Source organism: Anas platyrhynchos, chromosome 16 (genome assembly GCF_047663525.1).
Source record: "Anas platyrhynchos isolate ZD024472 breed Pekin duck chromosome 16, IASCAAS_PekinDuck_T2T, whole genome shotgun sequence".
Lineage (NCBI taxonomy): Eukaryota > Metazoa > Chordata > Aves > Anseriformes > Anatidae > Anas > Anas platyrhynchos.
In genome coordinates, this window is record NC_092602.1 from 11,228,359 (window position 1) to 11,248,348 (window position 19,990).

Sequence of the window (19,990 nt, forward strand, 5' to 3'; positions counted from 1 at the left end):
CTAACCAAGTTGCGGTAACGATTGATTCTTTGGTCATTTTCAGTCTAAAATTAGCCTGGAAGGTCTGGAGGATAAAAGTATGGATGTGCAGCCACCTCTCCCACCCAAAGGAGATCAAAGCAAGTACTCTGAGCTAAAAGGGCAGCTGGGAACCTGCGAAGGTTAGTTGCATGATCCGAGTTTTATTTCTAATAATATGAAAACATTTTAGCCTCTTTAAAAGGTTTCTGGTATTCTCTCAAAACAGTAATGGGATCTGGGTGAAGGGTTTTATTTTTACAAGAGTTCTGAGCCAGAGGAATAAACAGCAGGAAGGAGGAAGAAAAGTTGACCTGAAGTGGCTCATTCAAGCCTAGGCTGGATATTTCTTTTCATTTTGGAGAGTTTTTAAACCCTTTTAAACTCATTAATTTTTCAATCAGTTTTAAAATGAAAAATCTCATTTTGAAATAAGGAATCAGATGAAATGCTTAGACATTGCAAACAATTATTCCATTTATGAAAAGATTAATTTAAAGCTCTGAGACTTTAAGAAATAATTTAATGATTTAATAAAAAATAATTTAAGAAATCTTTTTTTTTTGGACAGAACTATTTGTTGAATTCAACCCAAATAACCAGTAATTTGAAATATGGCAAAATTACTACTCACCAAAATATGTCATTTCACATTAATGTATTATATTTTCTTCTTCTCTTTAGATTGTTGATCTGGCCACAGGCACTGTTATTTCCTCATGGGGCCTTGTTGATTTTGGTGGAATTATACACAAAATACTGCAAGTCCTGTTCTTTCCAGCACAGAGCTCAGTTTGCAGAGGACCATGGATAACAAGCACTCAGGGATCATAGTATGCTGTCCATACATTCTAACACTAAGTTGTTTGTTGCTTTTCTTCTTCTCCAGAAGGTGGCCTTTCACCCAAATTGATCAGCCCTCCTACACCTGCCATGTACAAGTATCGTCCAGCTTTCAGCAACAATCCCAAAGTCCACTACCATGCTGCAGCTGAGCAGGTGAGTGAACTGCAGTAGCCTGGGAGAATCTGTTCCCAATTAATACCAGACAACTTGGAGCTGAGGAAAAATTTACCCCAGGGCTGTTGTGAATGTCAAAGCGTAAATACAAATAACAACATTAGGCATTGGTGTGTGATAGTGTAGATTTTCATTATGCTTCTTTTGAAAACATGTCTGCTTTTGCATCATTCCTTTGTTGAGCTTGACACATGTGCCCTGCTGCCAAGGGTGCATGGCTGCTTGGCCAGTGTCTCAGCCTGATCCTGAGATGCTGAGAAGTGTCACCTCCCATTGGCTTCTCCTGACATAGATGCCAGTTCCCATTTGCTTCAGTGGAAGCTGGGCATGCTTAGCGCTTTTCTGCATCACATCCTTTAGACGACAGACAACATTCTCAGTGATTCCTTAGCATGTCAGCTGGCAAAACATAAAAAACATGTAAGCTTCCCAAGAGATATTTTAGTTAAATTAATGGGAAATTATTTATGTTTGACCTGTTTTAGCACCTTGTGAGAGCATTTGGATTATATATTGGAGGAAAAAAACTTCCAGCACTTCACTTCTTTTCTTCCTATCAAGAAAACCGAGGTTCAGACCGTTAGAGAGCCTTTTCCTTGGCATGAATGTTGCCTGTTTTCTCTTTGTCTTAGAAACTTTGAAACAGTTCACAGTGTTTTCTTTGGAAGAACAGTACAAAACTAAACTCATTGCTAATAGGCTTGTTTTTTTCACTTATTTCTCATGAACACGTTGCAAGGTCCCCCTCCAGGACCAGAGAAGAGTAGTTTGAAAATCACTGATACAGCTTTCACTATGCATCCAAATCTTTATATACCAGTGAAGATACTCTAAGCACACACAAACGCAATATAGATCCAGGATAGGTTCTGATTAAGTCAGGAGACTGGGTGGTGTTATGAATTGAGAACAGAGTACAGCGTCTTCACTCTGAGGGTTGCTGTTTCAATCTCAGCCTAAAAAGGTGCTGTTACTAGAGGCTGACTGGTGTACATTCAAAGAGCTTTGTAGAATTGTACAATTTTCAAGTAGTCACAACTTTCTTAGTCAAGTGGGAATATCATAAAAATGAGTTCACTTGGCAATCTGAGAGGATTACATGTATTTGTGTGCCAAGCCATATCTAAGTATAACGTGCAGAGAGAAAGAGAGTAGTTTGTGTGAGGAATATCATGTTGTCTCTTCTCTATCAGTTCTTCAGCCTGTCAATGTAACTCTGCTTTTGAGCAGTAAAAGCTGTTAGGAAAGGGGGATCGGATCACAAGGATAAGTAGCACAAATACACTTACAAGCTACGTCATTTCTTTTTCCTCCTCCTTTACAGGCTGTCACTTGGTCTCCTTTTTCCAGAGAAGGCCAAATTTAGCACCATGCTCTAGAATACAGTCAGCTGTTTTACGTATTTCCCTATCTTCTAGGTTAAAGACCAAAAAATTAAGAAAAATTTGGAATAGAACAGATTTTTGCTAGTTATGCTATTTTGTTAATTTGCCTTGAAAAAAAATAGATAAAGAAGAAAGTGCATTGTATGCATTTCTGCTTAAATACGTGGCTGATAATCATTCTCTGTAGAGACAGTGTGGCCAATTTATTATGCATTATGGCAAACTTAAAGAAGTTTGCCTTAAAGAAGAAGCAACAGTTATTTGCTTAGCACAGAATGGCCTTTTAAGTGAACAGAACTGCAAGCAGTCTTTCACGGAGTGAAAACAAAGGGAAGTTTTATCTGTTTCGAATGCAAGTAAATAAATTATGGCCTATGTTTCCTTCTCTGAGGTTGCTAATCTCTCCTACGCAGGCGGTAAAAAAGAGAAGATTGCTTCATTTTGTTGTCTAAATCATGGGAAGGAGCCTTTCTGCTTTAATTAATCTCAGATGCTTAATTTTGAAGACCTATGACCTGAAATTCAGAATTATTGAACATCATAGCTCTGAGTAAAGTGGTTAAGAGTGTGCTGGTCCCCAGTGTGTTGAAATGAAACCTAAGATATGACTGACTCAGCACTCAAAAGCAGACATCCCTCAACTCACAAGCTATTTCTAGAAAAGTTGAAGCAAAGTGCTTTTCCAAGGGCAGTATTATCTGATTACAATCTGATTTACCTTAACAGAGTTCAGTTTAGAAGTTCTCTCATTGTGCCTGTGTATTGATTTACTTATTAGTCAATATTATTTAACGCTTACTATGACTGACTCCTTGCTTCTGAGGTGCTTATCCATATGCTGAGCAGGAGTTAGGAGATTCCATATAATGAACCTTTGTCATAGCTAGGCTGCATGTCTGTGAGAAGACATCCGTGTTTTTTTTTGTCCTGTGCACTCCCATGGAGAGTAAACCTGTACATATGCGTTATAGCCTTCTGTTTCTCATACTCACCTCTATTTTAGATCACCATGCAGGAGGGACACAGTCAAGGGGCTCTGATTGAAGAGGATGGCGGGAGCCTTGACTACCAGTCTGAACCAAGCCTGGACATCCCCAGCTACCGAAAGAGCTCCCTTCACAAGACCTATCAGTCTTCCCCACTCCAGATAGATTCCTTTGCCATCAATTCACGATCCCTGAGCCTGAAGTCTGCTGGCAGGAGAGGGACAGACAAAGTGCCCCTTCATCCAATAAAGTCTGAAGGGGCGACTTCCACCCCTTACAAAAGCATCTTTTCTCCCAATTCTCTGTCAAACAGAAATGGGAGTCTTTCATATGACAGTTTGCTAAACCCCATGTCGCCCTCGGGGAGGAAGTGCATTGCCCATTCTGCAGTCAGCTCTGTCGGGTACCACTCACCATATTTATCAGCCAAAATGTGCCATCTCCGGGGGAGTGAGCTGCAACGCCAGCCACCTCAGAGCTTCAGCCCAGTGCTGGGGGGCCCAGCTCCACATCAGCGAGACCCCTCTCCAGTCCGCTATGACAACCTTTCCAAAACCATTATGGCATCCATCCAGGAGAGGAAGGAGATGGAAGAGAGGGAGAAGCTCCTCCACTCACACCCTGATTCAGTGTTTGCAGACTCAGGTGTCTATGACACCCCTAGCTCTTACAGCCTTCAGCAAGTCAGCACGCTCTCTGAAGACCCACGCAGCATGGCGATGAGGTATGGATCTAGAGACAATCTGATGGCTGCTACCAGTTTTAGCACAAGGAACCCTATACTGCAGTCCTCAGTGTCTTCACTCTCAAGTGCAATGACAAGAGCACCAAGGACTTCCACAACCTCTCTTCAAGCTGATTTAGCCAATAACAATGTCCAGTCCCATCAAGCACTACAGGGCAGGGTGAGCAATGGCTCCTACAAATCACCAGGCCACCAGGTCCCATCGTCCCCCACAGGGATGCCTAGGTCACCCTCTTATGGAGGCCCGAAAGCTGTCTCGTTTGTAAACACTGTGGAAATTACAGAGGTGCAATCAGTGGGAGCACAAAGGTACGTACTGCTTTCAGAGCTGCCGAGCAATGACAGCCTGCTTGCAACTGAGCACAGACATTTTCCAGGCGGCACAGCCCAGGTTACTTGTTCACTGTAGGCCAGTAAGGGTGGGACATTTGTGGGAGCTCTTCAGTTCGGTGACACCACAGAGCAACCACGTCATGACAAAACGTTTGTTGTAACTCGGACTAGAGGTTAAGTTGTAAAATTCATAGTGGTTTAATGTCTTAGCTGAACTGGATAATTATTTGCAAGATACAGGGCAAATTATCCCTGCTGTTACACACAAAAGGGTGGAGCTGTTTTAGTTTGCAGCCTAAACAGAGGCTGGACCCAGCGATTGCCTGGACACAGAAGCAAAGGTAGGATCATGGCACATGCGAGTGTACCCTACACTGAGGGACACGGTGGCTTAGGCAAGTCCTGGGAACTGTGCTTGTCATAGAGAGCTGCATATTTAGCTGTGACGACTGCCCCATAATGCAGAACTGGTGATAAAAGCAGAGGCCATCTTTCGGTCGTCTTCCTTACTGTAAGAAAATGGGGAGCAAAGTGGTGTCTGAGCAAGATCTTCAGCTGCAGGTTCTCCATGCACTCTTCCTTCTGGAGACCTTGGAAAGGAAAGTCTGAGAAGCGCCATGTGATCCAGCTGAGGTTGCAGTATTTCAGCCAAGTGAGGCCTGGAGGGCTAATCAGAAATATTTAGATTTTCTTTGCACCTGGCAATTACTGCAGTATGCTGTCATCTAGTTAAGGTCCCCAGTTTCTAACTCCTGCATTATCCAACATTTTAGGGAAAGTTATTGAAATGTGGGACAACTATTATTGTAGTTCTCCCAGAGTTTAGTGCCAGCACGTTTTTCCCCGGTGTTTCCAAGTGAATTGTATTTATTGAGATGATTTGTCTACTGGTGGAAGAACACTGAGCAGGCAGACAGCTATTATCCCCTCCTCACATGAATTAAAGAAATTAGTTTATTTCAGTAAAAGAAGACCTGTGGACTTTCTCTTGTCTCTCTGCCCTCTGTTTGAGCCCTGGACACATAAACTGCTGCTCTAGGAAAGATGCTAATATGAAAAGCTCATTGCATTTTCTCAGTCTATGTTTCTTGGTTATGCTGTGTCAGCTTGTTGGTCACACTGCTTTTACATTGTGTTTGTTTAAAATGTAGAGCCTGTAAATTTACTCCAGTTCATCTCTTCACAATAACAAAAAAACGCAAAGTCTGGCAGAAGTGCTCTAGCAATTAAAACAGCTACAGATCCCATTAGATATTAAAGAAAGTTGCAGACATTTGATACCAATGAAGAGGATCTTTTTTACTGAAATTTTTAAATCAAGTTGAGTATCTGGATTAAATATCTCAATAAATTTGTCCTTTTTACCTAGTGAAGTAAATCTGCCACAAGTACTCTCTGCTTTGTAAACCTAGCACATTTTGGTTTGCAGGCAGGAATATTCCCTTCTGGAAGGTATTTCAGTCCCAGTCCCACTGCTGCTGACATGAGCCAGTGCTAAACTTCAGAGCGAGCCAAACCCAAGCAGACAAACATTCACTATGCAGGAGGAAGATGCGAGAATACAGCAGATCCTACTTGTTCTGGCAGTTCCAGAACGTACACAAGGTCTTTAGTAGGCTTTTATCCAGTTGCTTGGTGAATCTTGGAGATGAGGCACACTAAATTTTAGTGTAATAGTCTAGATTTAAAAGATCTTTTGAGAGAAGCCATTTGCACCCTGGCAATATGTCTTAAGAAAGGAAATTATTTTAAAGAGTCCATCAGGAATATGGTCTTCAATTACCGGCATCCTAGTGTGCTTCCTGACTTGATTCAGTTTGTGTCTTCCGTCATTTACAAGATCTTCATTTCGGTTTTCCTATGTCTTTCAGAGATGAGCAACGTAATTTTAATTTTGAATATTTAACTGGGAAGTGTTTTTTTCTGAGTATTGTATTTCTAACTGTAAGAAAGACACAGTTTGGATTAAAGTCAGCAGTGAAGACAGTTATACCCTCCTGCTGATACTTGTGCAATTAGTTTGGTTTAACAAAGTATTTAAGCAAGTAGTTAAATGAACAAATGAGCAAATATTACTGGGGTCTGGTCCACTAAGCTAACGGGCAAAGAAATTCTCTCATTTCAGTGGCTTTTCATCAAGTTACTGGCTTCAACCAGATTGTTTCCATGCTTTAATATTTTTGCATGAGTGGGACTCGGTGAAATAGGGATAATTACTCATCCTCAATGAAACCATTCCATTATCATCCTTCAGTAACTAACACTGCATCTTTTGATATTTCTTTTGATGCAGGGATGACATGCAGTTGAAGACACCTCACAGTAAAATAAATGGACAGCCGAAAGGAATATCCAGGTTGGGTTCAACATCAAGTTCCCAGGGGACACCTGTCAGCCCTGCTAGACACTCAAATGTTAAGAAGGTGTCTGGAGTTGGTGGAACGACCTATGAAATTTCAGTGTAAAATAAAAATTAAATAAAAATAAAGAGCCATCCACTCAGCCAGCCATGAAGCTAGGAGCACTGTGAAGACTCAAATAACAACAAAGAAGGAGCAGCAGCAGTCGGCCACTCTCCTTTTCTTGTTTTGGGTTTGTTCTGTTTTCATCTCTATCTTTTGGCCAAAAACCAGCTGCAGCCTTATTCTTGAGGGAATAAAATTGTACAGTCCATCGGACTCTTCATTAACCTGACGGATGGGAACTGGCTACCACCTAACACCACAACCACAGAGCGGATTTTGTTCATGCAAGAGAGTGCTAACGCCGTTATGCATCTGTCTGTCCAACAAACCCATTGTGTACCAGTTGTGCAGTGAACAAGTGAAATGTCCAGGATTGTTCAGTTTTTCCATGCCCATTCCTGCTTCTTCTGGCTGGTGGTGTGTCCATCAGGAGTCAGAGGCCAGCTGCTGTTTTCCTACTGAGAAGGAAAGCAGGCTCCCTGCGCTGGGCAGTCTGCGTGTATGAGAACTGCTCTGCATCTCCCAAGAACTGCAGGTCAAGTTCCTCCTCCTGGGCAGGAGCAGGGCAGGGGCACCCTGGGCAATGAATGCCGACTCGTCTTTAAAAGCCTCCCTGCTCCCCGATCATGGCTGGGTGCGGGAAAAAGGATAGCAACAGCTTCTCACTGTCTGCAATGTGCCTCCCCATGTGTGAAATCGTGTGTGTGCACCCGTGTGTTTGTTTCTCATGGAAAAGGACCGCAACACCAGTAAGGATCTTCCACTCTCACCTCTTGCTCCCTCTGGTTTTTAAAGGCTCCTCTGACTCCGAAACAAAACCAAGTGGATAAGAAAGGAAGTGTTTGGATGGGAACATGTTTTAAACAGTCGTCAGCTGCTTTCCCCGCACCCTCCTTATTACCTGTTGGATCTAGGCAATAACATGGTTTACTGCCTTGCCCTGGTGCCCTCTGTGTAATCCTGCAGCAGGGTTATCACGATCTGTTGAATTTACAGTGTGTGTAACTGAGCCAAGCATAAGTCTAAAGGATATAAATTTGCTGTCTGCCTAATGACTAGCACATTCCCTCTGGTCTTCAATACTGTTACACAAAGGATTTTTATGTTTGGTTTTTGAGTTTTCTTTCCCCTTGGGAACAACTTTTTAAAATTATATCTATCAAATCTATTTAACATTCTAAGGCTTCCTTTTCCTGTCTCGAGAAAACTACATTTACTTTCTGGATTTAAAGACAACTTTACTATAAAACAAACAAACAAAAAAACAACAAGAAAGAGTTACATTATTTTTGTCATAGATATCAGGACTCTGATAACTAATTTTGGGACAAATGTTTGTTTTTTTTTTTGTTTTTTTTCTTCTTCTTTCCTTATCTCCTTTTCCTTCCCATTTACTTACTATCAAAAGTACTGAGGTCTGGACCAATGCTAAATAGCCAGATCATGTGTGCAATTAAGAATATCCTGAGTGACTGTTGCCAAAGTCAGTAAAAATTTATCACTGAGCCAGTCAGCATATGAAACCTTGACTTTCCACCTGGTTCTCCTGGTGAATAATTTTGACTGGAGAGCTAAATTGGTTGTTTTTCAGGATATTTGTTTCAAGGCGCTAAGTCCTTTTCAGTCCTTGACTATAATGGAGAACTCTCCAGATATCTGGTAGCAATTCAGAGTGCATTGATAACATCCTACTTGTCTTCATGTATGTCAAGATTAATTATTCCAGAAGGCAAATGTTGACCTTAGTTTTGCCTGGTCAAAATTTATCTTTTGATTTGATAAATCTTGACATCCACTGCAATACATGCTTACTATATGTTCCTTTTGTATCACATAATTTTTGGAGAGGAAGATTGAAAAGAACATAAGAAAGTTAATTATCTCTATGTGGAAAGCTTGATGTTGTCTGAAGGGAGAAATCTACAAAGTGATGTGGCTGAAATAGGCCAGTTATCAGACAGTGAACTAGAAATCAGTGTGCATTTTATGACCTTGGTGATATTTTAAATGCCTACTATGGGGACATTACAGAGCAGAGAAGCAATAGTCCTTCTGTGCAGATTTGTTCACTGGCGTGTAGATTATTGCCTTTAGTTGGAGGCATACAGTGCCGGAAAGATGCTGGCAATCTGTATCAGGTACAGAGGGAGCAATATATATTAAAAGACTGGACAGGCTGGCTGATGAGAAGATTTAAAGGGCTAAAAAAATGTCACTGGCTAAGCAATGAAGTAGAAATTGAATATGATAATTTTACAAATATTAGTTAAAAAATATAAAACCAAAGGTAAATCATAGAAGTCAGAGGGTTGTCACTGGTTACCGATTGGTCTGCTTTTAGAGGGAGGAGAAAAGGTGACAGGGAAGGAGCAGTGGAATAGTCTTCCAAGGCAGAGTACTGGAGGCTACCTATTTTGGAGTCAAACCATATTCAGACAAGCGATTAGAGAAATTTCTGTAAGAGGTGAACCTGCAGGGGCAAGGGGCTAGACCAAATGGCCTTACAGATTTCTTCCATCCTTAACTGTTACTAATCTGCAACTCTGCCCTGATGTTAACTCCTCAGGAAGGTGCAGTACTTCCTCAAGGACTGGAATTCACTCTGGTGCGTAGAATAACACAAGACTTATCTGTTTTTAAAGTATCACGTATGCCTCTTGTGAGCTCTCAGAAAGAGGCGATGAGTGACACAGAATTTGGGTTAGTGATCTAGACAAGGGCACATTTTGTCATGTATTTTTGAATATGTACATGAAATTCATGCAGGCAAGGCTGAAAGTCCGTACCAATGTAATATTTGAGATTTGCATCCCAGTGATGCTTCACTTTAATCATTCTTCTCCTACATGTATAAAAGAAAAAGCTACTGAGGAACTTGAAGGGCCAAACAGCCTTTGAAGTTAACTACATTAGTTCATGAGAGAAGAATTTCTCAGCAAGACTAAACACAGTATTGTGTGTATAAAGCACTAATATCCAGGGTTATTTTTGAAATAGTTCACAAGGGGCAAGGGAGGAAAGAATGAATGCACTGTGTCATTACAGGTTCAAATGTAAGGCTTATATATTTTGTGAGTAGTTTTGGCCACAGTTGAGACACATCTGATACAGTAATAGGTTTACAATGGTACCAAAGTCTTTTTTTTTTTTTTCCTTTTGAGGTTTGTATATAATTCAGTGCACATAGCCTGGAGTAAATTATTCAAATCTTCTGAAAGAATAATCTAAGTAGAACTGTTAACAGGAGATTGCATGCAGCAAATCCAGACTCATTTCCACTCAAGGCACTGAACCTACAGCTGTTTTCTCAGAAATGTAAGTGTCTGCTTCCACAGCTCCTATTGTGGGACTGGGGACCTACTTAGTACACGTAATTTTGGAGCAGAATCCAGCCCATGGTAAAGCATAGTTCTTCAAACAGTTTACAGATTAGCAGCAGAGTTTTTCTTCTGCTGAGATACTCAGTTTTTACAGACACTACAGGCCAAATCTTCAGGTGGTATAAATTGGTGCGGCTCCGCTGAAACGAGTGTAAGTGATGCTAATTTACAGTAGGTGGGGATCAGCCATGAAAATCCAGCACAAGTTAACACATATTATAAAGTAGGTTCTTGATTTTGTCATGTTTATTTCGTGTTTCAGAAGTCTTAAAACTTTTCAGCGTGTTTTTATTTTTAGCTGTGGATTGTATTACTTTTTTTTTAAGAACAGCAATAGTTTTTGTTTAGTTTATGCATCAATTTTCATTGCATATCGCGTTTTATTAGCCATTCATTCCCTGTTCATAAACTCCCATTTAGCCTCCAGGTTTTCATTGTAGTACAATCTGCCTTGAAAAGTTGGATCTCTGTATCTTTATTTGTATAATATATTGAGTATTATGAAATTAAATGTAACTTACTACATGGGTGGGAGAGAAAGGAAATATTTTTACTTGAAGCCTTAATATTTTCTTTTTTTACTGCTTTGTTTGTTGACCTCATAGGAAAGTCTGAATAGCAAAGACTTTGAAAATTTGGGCCAAATACTGCACTGATATATAACCAGCATTTGGCCCCCTATGTCAAAACTGGATGCAGACATAACCTGAAGTGAACAAGGGAAAATGCTTCAGGGTGGCATGTTTTCCTGAAGATCATTAATACAATCTGAAAGATGTGTCTGTAAGCAAGTACATTAAAGAAGTTCTCAAATCTTGAATTCTGAAGAAAGGTGATAGTGGGAACTGCCCAAATATTTTACATTTGCATTTTCTTTTTAAATTAAAACTAAACAAATGTACTTACGTAGTTTGGTTAAAGTCGGCTCAAAGGGTTGCACAGAGCTGTATTAGTAGCCATGTGCAGCAAATGAACTGTGTTGTGTTGCTGTTCTGAAATTGCTAACCAAGTGTAATGTCATGTCAACTTGGCCTAAGATAATCACCTCATGGGCGTTACAGCGGCCGTTCCTCAGATAATGCCTATTCTCCTATAAGCCTAATGTGGAAATTGCAATGTGGTTTTCTTTGGACTATATCTGTGGTCCAGACTAGATATATATATATATATTCAATTTTTATTTTATTTTTTATGTGGGAAAGACTAGGTCAAGGTTGCTGTCTCTGACAGTCTGGAAAGTTCATGTCGAACCGTTTTTATGGTCTGTATCTCACCTGTTCTGCCACCTTGAATTGTTGGAATGTATCCGTGCAGGCTTTGTGGAGCTCTGTCTGTAACCTTTTTTGTGGCTCTCGTAATACATATATATTTTTTAAACCTTTGAGTCACTTCAGTATTTTAAAGTGTCCGGTTTCCCTGGTGCGTTATGCCTGAAATGCTGAGTTGGTTCATTGGGTGCTGCCCCTTTTCACTTCCCCTTGTGCAAAACGTGAACTGAAACAGTACAGCTGGACAGGCCAGCTCCAGTGCAGAACCCCCAGGTGTCAAAACATTAAATGAAGGTGAAGTCTCATTTTCAAGGTGCTTACAGTAGAGTAGAAAATATGCTGGCTCTTTGAAAAGTGTGCCTCCTACTTGTGACCAATGGATCGTGCTTGTGAGGTCACAGTAAGTGGTTCATGGAACAACAGTAAATGAAGGGTTTTAGAGCGCTTTGTGTTCAAGTTGTGGGGGTTAATAGGAATCCTGTGCTCCAGCACAATTGGGAAAAGTTGCTACAGAGTAACTGTGGAAAAAATATTATATGTTTGTTGAAATGTTCTATCCAGGATGTCTGGATTTTTACATCCTAAAGATGCATAACTTTTAATCTATCTTCATCTGTCCATTCGTTGCTATTCTTTGAAAAATATGTTCATTTGATCTGCAAGACTGGCTTATAATTTGCACAGTTGCCAAACCCTCCTAATGGCAGCTGCTTCAGGATTTCTGATGCTGTAATTTGCATATGTAGGCTGATTATATCGAGCGACGTTCCATTCAAACATGTTCATTATAAATGCCAGTCATATTTGTGAGCTGTAGTGTCTTCACATGGCAGAGGTTACTTTATTACATGACCAGAAACTTAATTACCGGGCTCCATTGACACTGGCTAAATCGAACAGATTTATGTAAGGTCATGATCCGTTTTAGTACATTTTATTTACAGACATCTTGGCTTACAGAGATCTTGGCTTTCCTCTCTCTAAGTAATGGATAAATTATCCAAGTTGATATGCAGTTCTCCATTATTGTTATTTTTTATTCTGCAGGACAAGTTTCAGTTCACATTTTGGAACATAATAAGGAGAGACAAAGGAAACTATTTATACAGGTGAATATATCTTTTAAGAGAGAAGCAGTTATATAATAAATGGATTAGAGTTACTGTCAAAATAGGTTTTGTTCATCTTGTCACAATAACTTGAATTTTAAAGTAAGGTTTATTTTACAGCTGATATCTGTATAACCCTGAAACATTTTTAAAATGTCTTGGTTAGACATTTCAAATTATATGAAGAAATATGATCTACTTCCACAGATTAAAAACAGTCCTAGAGAAGTGATGGTACATTTTACAGTGCCTTATATATATGTGTATATATATATGTATATATAATGCCTATATGTATATAATGTATACATAACTGTGTACATATATTCAAGTAAAACTAGTTACAGGTGTCCCGATCTGGTGTATTTTAAATGGAACTGATCTGTGTTGATAGAAAAAAAAAACGGTTGTATCAGCAACAAAATACAAAACCAAAAATACTTATTAAAACATTAGCAAATAAAACAGACTGGAAACAGTGTTTCTGCCAGTGGTTATGTTCCATGCCATGGAAGACTGGTAGGTAGACCCACTGTTTTACGGGCTAATTCAGAGAAGAGAAAGCAGTGGTGGAGAAAGTGGAGAATGTATCAAAGATCTTTCCCTTCACTCTGGCGCTGTGCCCTGATTTTCATACCTACACCCTCCCATTGTGCCTTGTCTCACGAATTTCCATTTTTCTTAAGCATCATTTCTCCTGAAGCTATGTAGGAGTTTGGTTATCGGCCTTGAAGAACCTGGTGGCCTGACCTGCTGCAACAAATGCTGTATTTCTGTGCTGCGTCTTTCAAATACCTGCCACGAGGCTGTCTGAGCAGCAGGTGGTGACTCGGAGCATTCCTGGACTTGGAGCTGTCCATGAGAACTTGCAAGGGCATGAGGGATCCCTGAGAGCAGCCCAGTGCTCAGACCTGTAAAAGAGAGGTGCAGGAGGAGGGGATGGGCCGTCTTCCAGGGGAAGCCGAGAGCTTAGATGAACTGTCAGAAGTTGCTCAGACAAGGGGCCTTGAGAAACGCAGCTCTTGGCTGTGACAGCAAGAATCCTTCAGCCCCACTGGCACTGATCCACCAGTTCTTTCAAATGGGCAAACTGATTCCTTCCTCCGAGTGCGTTTTTTTTTTTTTTTTTCTCCCAACAGGCATGCAATATTCTTGACACAAGCTAGGTCCAGCATGAGGACTTTTGCAAAGCTTCAGATATCGAGAGAGAGAGAAAAGTGACTTCTGCAGAAGAGACTCTCTCATGTCATGATTGTAAGGAAGATTATTCATGTTTCCTTTTTCTTACAAATTCTTTCATGCTATGTTGCCATCCAGTTTGCCTTTTAGGCATGCATCTTCTCTGTGGAATTTCAGACAGTAGTGTGACCATTTATTTGCAAGGAATATAAAATATAAAACATGTCCTATCCATACAGTATTGGATCTAAGAAATACCTGGTCTGAGATAGACATCACATGAGGAGTGTGGGCAGTGCTGAGCTTTACCAGTATTTCCAGACTGTGTTAAGACATTCTGCCTACCCAGAACTCATTAAGTAAAGTCATTCCTGCATTCTTGGGCACAGGGCAGCTTGACAAAGCTACGTGGCCAGAAGTGCACAACATGACTCTTACAGTTGTACTTAAGTAATTTGAAAGCCTTTCTTTCAGCAAACTACAAGATATCTGCCATGTAAAATCCATAAGTCCATACACTCTATCATGCAGTTTATTTCACACCGTTAAGCTCCCAGCCTCCATGTAGGGTTTGTACTATCAATCTATTTCCCCATATATAAGGAGGGTATAAAGAGGATTTTCAAGGATGTGTTTGAGCATTGTCTCTGTGTGAAACCCTTCCACTGAAGTCTGTAGTAACTGAGAGAAATGATGGGGAGGATTTGTCTGATTAGGTGCGGAAAGGGCAATGGCTAGAACACTTTAAGGGAAAATGTATCCTTCCATACAAATGTTTGGAACCAAAGGATGCCCATGAGTTTGGGTTCAACAAATCATTTCGTTACACACAGTCAGGAGTAGGGACTCAATGTAGGACCTTCAACATCAAAATCACAACCTTTGAATACTTGAGATGAACACCTAAAATGAGAATTCCTGTTTTCATAGTGTCACAGTAACACATTAAGCTTATGAACGCTGTGCCTTGCTCACACTGAAATCTTAACTTCCCTAAAATCTACGATAGTTTTTCTGTTAATGTTAGTGGAGCTTCATTATGCCCAACTTGCCATTAGGAGTGACATCCATGGGGTTTAGCTCACCGCTACAGTTCATTGTCAATAGGACTTCAAGTCTCTAACTGGTTTTCCCCAACAAGAAACAATGGGGAAAGTGGTATTTCATATATGTCCCATTTTTTTGGACAACTCGATTTTAAAGCAGCTTCTCTCCCTACTACACAGTCTTCATGCAGGATCTTTTGAGAGCAGCCAGCAAGGAGGAATTAGGGCATACTAGTGGAGCACCAAAGTGGTATGCTTCTTCCTTCTGGCTTGTCCTTTCACACAGTGTGCAGGTAAGTGGCTCCTAGGCAGTGGTTTCTTCCTGCATCCGCAGCTTGAATGGATATGAGGTGGATGGATCCTGTGTGTGTCGTTTGCAAAGCACACCTACCATGGAGCATATGTTTCAAAAGCCTATTTCAGCCATGTAAGTGCAGAGCATGTGGGGATCTTTGGATGAGATAACCATGAAAGTTCATAAAATGGCATTATAATCTGGTTCTAATCCTGGGCACAGGTGGTTTAGCAGGAATATAGCTTTACAGTATTCAACTTTTTTTTTTTTTCCAGTACAGTCATTTGAACAGACGGTAAAAGTTTTTTTTTTTGTTGTTTGTGTGTGTGTGTTTGTGTGTGTGTGTTTAATAAATACAAACCAATGCTATTTTTTCTTAGGAAAAACTCACCTTGTAGAAACTGCAGTGTCTGGTAAAATTCGGTGAGTAACAGCATGATCCTATTTTTGCAGCCCGAGTGTTAGGAATCCATCTGGCCCCAGGATCGGCCCTCATTTCTCACAGAAAGATGTCTAAAATAATAGATGGAAAAACAAGGAAGTAAGTACTTATAAATAGGTGTTGGTTATGACTAATTTTCAGACTCACTATGACAACATGCAGATGAACTGCTGTGTTCTTGGCCACAATCTTCTGTATCAAGAGGCACATGCTTTGTACTGCTATCTTGTTGGCAGTTTCCCAGTGTTAAGCTGTGATTTGCAGTAAGAGACATACCAGTTAGATGTTCGGTTGGAAACATGGTCTAAAATTAAGGCACAGGAAAGGGGCATCAGCCAGTTTGGCACTGGTTCCTGCCTCCACTACAAATTACTGCTGGACTTGTACATCTTCCTGTGCCTCCTCGCTCCATGTCAGATAGGGATGTGACTTCTTGGCCTCACAAATGTGTTGTGACCGTCCATGAGAGTCTCAAATCCTATCATTCTGCAATCAGCTGTGTGGCTGGAGCCAAGCAGATGCATCCCACAGGCATCCAGGAGCAATAGGGCAGATTTGGGGCATATTTAGCCTCAAATGAAAGTATCATTTCAGGTCATGTTCCTGGGGAGGAAGTTTTTGTGTGTTTGTGTGATGTGTGTTGCTGACAGTAGTCTTGGTCTTTTGCACTGACTTTGAAAGGCTGTTTTAGTAAAGATATGATAGAAATTTCAGCCTTGATCCCTCCTTTGACCTCCTGCATATCTCCTCATAATCCAAACCCTCTTCATAATACCCACACAGCACTATCCTCATTCCAAGAGACCATATGCCTGGTTGCCTCAAGCAATTCAACTTTTCCATGCCTGCTTATTGGGATAGTTATACACATAAATAGTAATTAAAATTACTGAGCAGAAATATAGTAAAACAGCTGTAGGTTGGGAGTGACCTTAAAAAGGTCACCATGAGAAAACTCAATAATTTCTGTCTTTCTTGTATCTATTTTATTGCATAGAAATACATCTATATTTACCTACAGCACTGCATTCGTAGCACATGAAGATTATTAAAGAAGGAATAACATTGCCTGATGGTGCAAAAAATAGTGTCTTTGCTAGTATGGTGGTTTAGTCAATAATCCCCTTCTAGTAAAGGGGGCAGGAAATGGTTAAAAGTTATTAATCATTGGGATTTTTGACACAGGAAAGCACACCCGGCTCTAAGGAGCTGAAAAGTTAGATGTATGCATGTGAAAACAAAAATAGCAGGAGTTTATTTACTGTAAAGGCAAATCAAATATATTTATTTTCACTTATATTAAAGCAGAGAATGGCTACATTTTTCAAAACATGTAAAACCTCACAAGAAAATATACCATGATAGTTTACTATGTTTCTCCTTCTTTTTTAATTCAGAGTTTATAAAACAATTCTTTATGACTATTTTACTTTTCATTTATTTTGAAACCTTTTTTTCTTGTGTTAAATCTACAAGAATTAGGTATCTGTACAGACTCTTTTTTTATACATATCTAAAGCCCTGGGTGCTGCAGAACTTCATTGCAGTACTGTGCCACAAATGATGGAGAGAGTCCTTCAGGGTACAAAAGACTTCAGGTGTGCTATCCCCCCATATTTATATATATGCACATATATATATTTATATATATATATGTTTATATATATGTGCATATATCCACAGAGATTTCCAAACAATGGGCTCATGACCAGAAGGAACCTGAGCATCCTGCCCTTGGATGGAGTCGTCAGACAACTTGTGCACTCAGAAAAACTTTGCCCACCTGAGGATGAGACCTGCAGTGTTTTTCTGTCTTTCTAGGTCCAGTGTGTCTGTGCGTCCTCCTAGCTCAAACACCAGGCGGTTTAAGCAGTGAGCTCTTCTGTGGTATCTGCACATGGCAGGGATGAGGCAGACCTAGGAACCAATGACAATTTGTGTTTGCAGCTGTGCCACTGACTCACTCTGTCACCTCGGGAAAGTCACGTCACGCTCAGCAGCTGATATTCCAGTATGACACAGAAGTTGAGATCCCTGGATTTTCATTGCTAAATGACTTGCCTTTCTGAGTCTGGGGCCAGATTGGAAGCAGTTGGCAACATGGCATTGCTTGGTAGAGGCTTTTGGTTGAAGGCATGGACACCGTCTTGTGGCAGAGGTGTGGAGCTTCAGAGGGCTTTTTCACAATCAGGTCAAAAAAGGAAAAAAAAAATAAAAAAGGTAATATAAAAGGGAAAAGAAGTATCTTAAGCTGACTTGAAGGGAAATAGATGGTGTCAAAAGAGAACAAAGAGTAGTTGGGTTTATTGCTGGCAAGAAATACTTCCTCCAGTCACTATCATCACGAAGGATTGTCTGGGTAAGGCAGCATGGTGTTAAGTACATAGAAGGTCCCTTCTTCCTGCTCCAGGTGGATTCCCATCGTTAGGTTTCAGAATGTCAGAAGGTTATAATGTAGGCAGGGCCTTGACACGGGCAGGGGTATAAGGCAGAGCAACAGCATAAATCTTCAGAGCCCTTTAACACGTTTCACTGGGTACAGAAGGCAAGCTGGCAAGAAGACGTACAAATGGAGCTCTGTCCTCACAGGATAGCCATTAGTTTTTGACAATTCCAAATTGCTCTGTATTTATCTTTGAGGGATACTTTTAGTATAAAATTTATTATTTTTTTAATTATTTTAAGCAGCAACCAGTCTCACAATGCCATGTGTCTGTCAACTGAACCATTAAAAACAAACAAACAAACAAACAACAAACAAACAAACAAACAAAAAAACATAAAGATGCTTTGTAAAAGTACTTCCCCTTCCCAAGTTGTTGAAGTTGTCGTGAAGGCAACATTTGTAATTTTCTAGGCCAATTTGCAGCTTAAAGTTATGTTTTACATGACATTAATTTTGTTACAAAATATAAATTAAATCTGAAGTTACAGTAAATTGCTTATTACTGTTCATTTTGCAGCTATATAAAGTCACACAGGATCTGAAATCCAGATTTAAAAAAAAATATTAAAGAAGTATACTGTGTATTTCAGCTATAGCTACAGCAATGGCTGATGTATGTAGATTTTGCTAATATTTTAAAAAGTGTGCTGCATAAATTCCTACTAATAGCAACAATTATTTTAGCTAAAGAAACCATTTTAAAGTAGTTTTCATACATGTACGTTCCTTCTATTTGAAGCAAAGTCACTGGTAAGTGACACCAGGTTATAACAGTAAAATGCTAGTGGTAAATCAGAATAGAAATACAATTCTCTTCAGAGTTTCTCTCTGAAACTCCTCCCATCAAGAACTCTCTCTTGAAATTGGTTGGTTTAAATGATGTAAAACTATGAATGCCATGGAGGAAGCAAGCAAGGAATGAGTATTCTCTGTTTCCCACAGCACAAGAAGTAGTGAGCACTACAAGAAATCACCAAAAAGCAGAATGGAAACACAAGGCAGAACCTTTTAAAGAAAATAGATTAATTACCACAGGATGTTGTGAAAACCATATCACTGGATGAGAAAAGCAGCAAAGGTATCCTCTAGTGCAGCATTAATGCTGCTGTTGTTCCTTGCAATCTCCTGCAGAGGCTGTGAAAGCGATGCTCTCTTTAGTCGAGGCTGTTGATTTTTGAAGCCTAGTTCCTTGGGTGCTCCATGACAGCCTAATTACATGCTCAAGAACAAATTAATCACTTCAGTCCACGACTCAGGACTTTGATAACTTAAACTGATATATTGGTCGGACTAGCTCTGTGCAGAGGGCTGATTTTCTCCTGAGGTTCCCTTAAAACCCCAAGGATTTTATGAATACATTAGCAGAAATTTGATCAAGTGAGCTAAGTAACATCATCTGGAAGGGAGAAAAAGCCACCAGGCCATTTTGCCTGATTTACAGACAAAACACAACCACCACAATAATTTACTTGGAGTGAGCCCAGCTTGCTCCCAGAAGTCTTAATGACTGCTTGGAACTGAGCACGTGCCAGGGAGAAATGGTTAATCCTGCCGTGGCGGGTTGCACATCTGGCCATGGGATTGGCATATACATCCCATCATGTGAAGAGTGCCTGTCCGGTCATATGTGAGAGTGGGCTAACAATATACAGGATCCTCGTTGGGCTGCTTAATGTCTTGTTTAGTCCATATCAGCAGAGACAAGGGACACCTTTGGCACCCTATTGTAAGTCTCAGCTAGCAAAGACATTCAGAAACAGACTTAGTTTGAAGCCAGGTGGCCACTTCTGACACTGGGATATGCCTGGCAAATACTGTACAGAATTTCCACATCACTACACACACACACTATTTACGTATATATGTATGTGTG

The 19,990-nt window shown here is 40.2% G+C and overlaps 1 protein-coding gene and 1 long non-coding RNA gene across 2 annotated transcripts in view; one reads left to right on the forward strand and one right to left on the reverse strand.

Moving 5' to 3' along the window:
• Positions 1-11,711, forward strand: part of ZDHHC8 (zDHHC palmitoyltransferase 8) — a 112,922-nt gene extending 101,211 nt beyond the window's left edge. Inside the window, exons 8-11 of the mRNA XM_027469645.3 lie at positions 44-161; positions 908-1,017; positions 3,427-4,463; positions 6,781-11,711. Coding sequence (XP_027325446.1) covers positions 44-161; positions 908-1,017; positions 3,427-4,463; positions 6,781-6,952 — 1,437 coding nt within the window. The 3' untranslated portion in view covers positions 6,953-11,711. The remainder of the gene's footprint in view (positions 1-43; positions 162-907; positions 1,018-3,426; positions 4,464-6,780) is intronic.
• On the reverse strand, positions 6,822-19,285 carry LOC119718485 (uncharacterized). The gene is made up of 4 exons (XR_011803719.1): positions 19,148-19,285; positions 17,455-17,588; positions 15,621-15,742; positions 6,822-14,051 (listed from the first exon to the last, which is right to left on the reverse strand). It is a non-coding gene; the product is annotated as an uncharacterized lncRNA (long non-coding RNA).
• Positions 19,286-19,990: the final 705 nt, after the last annotated feature.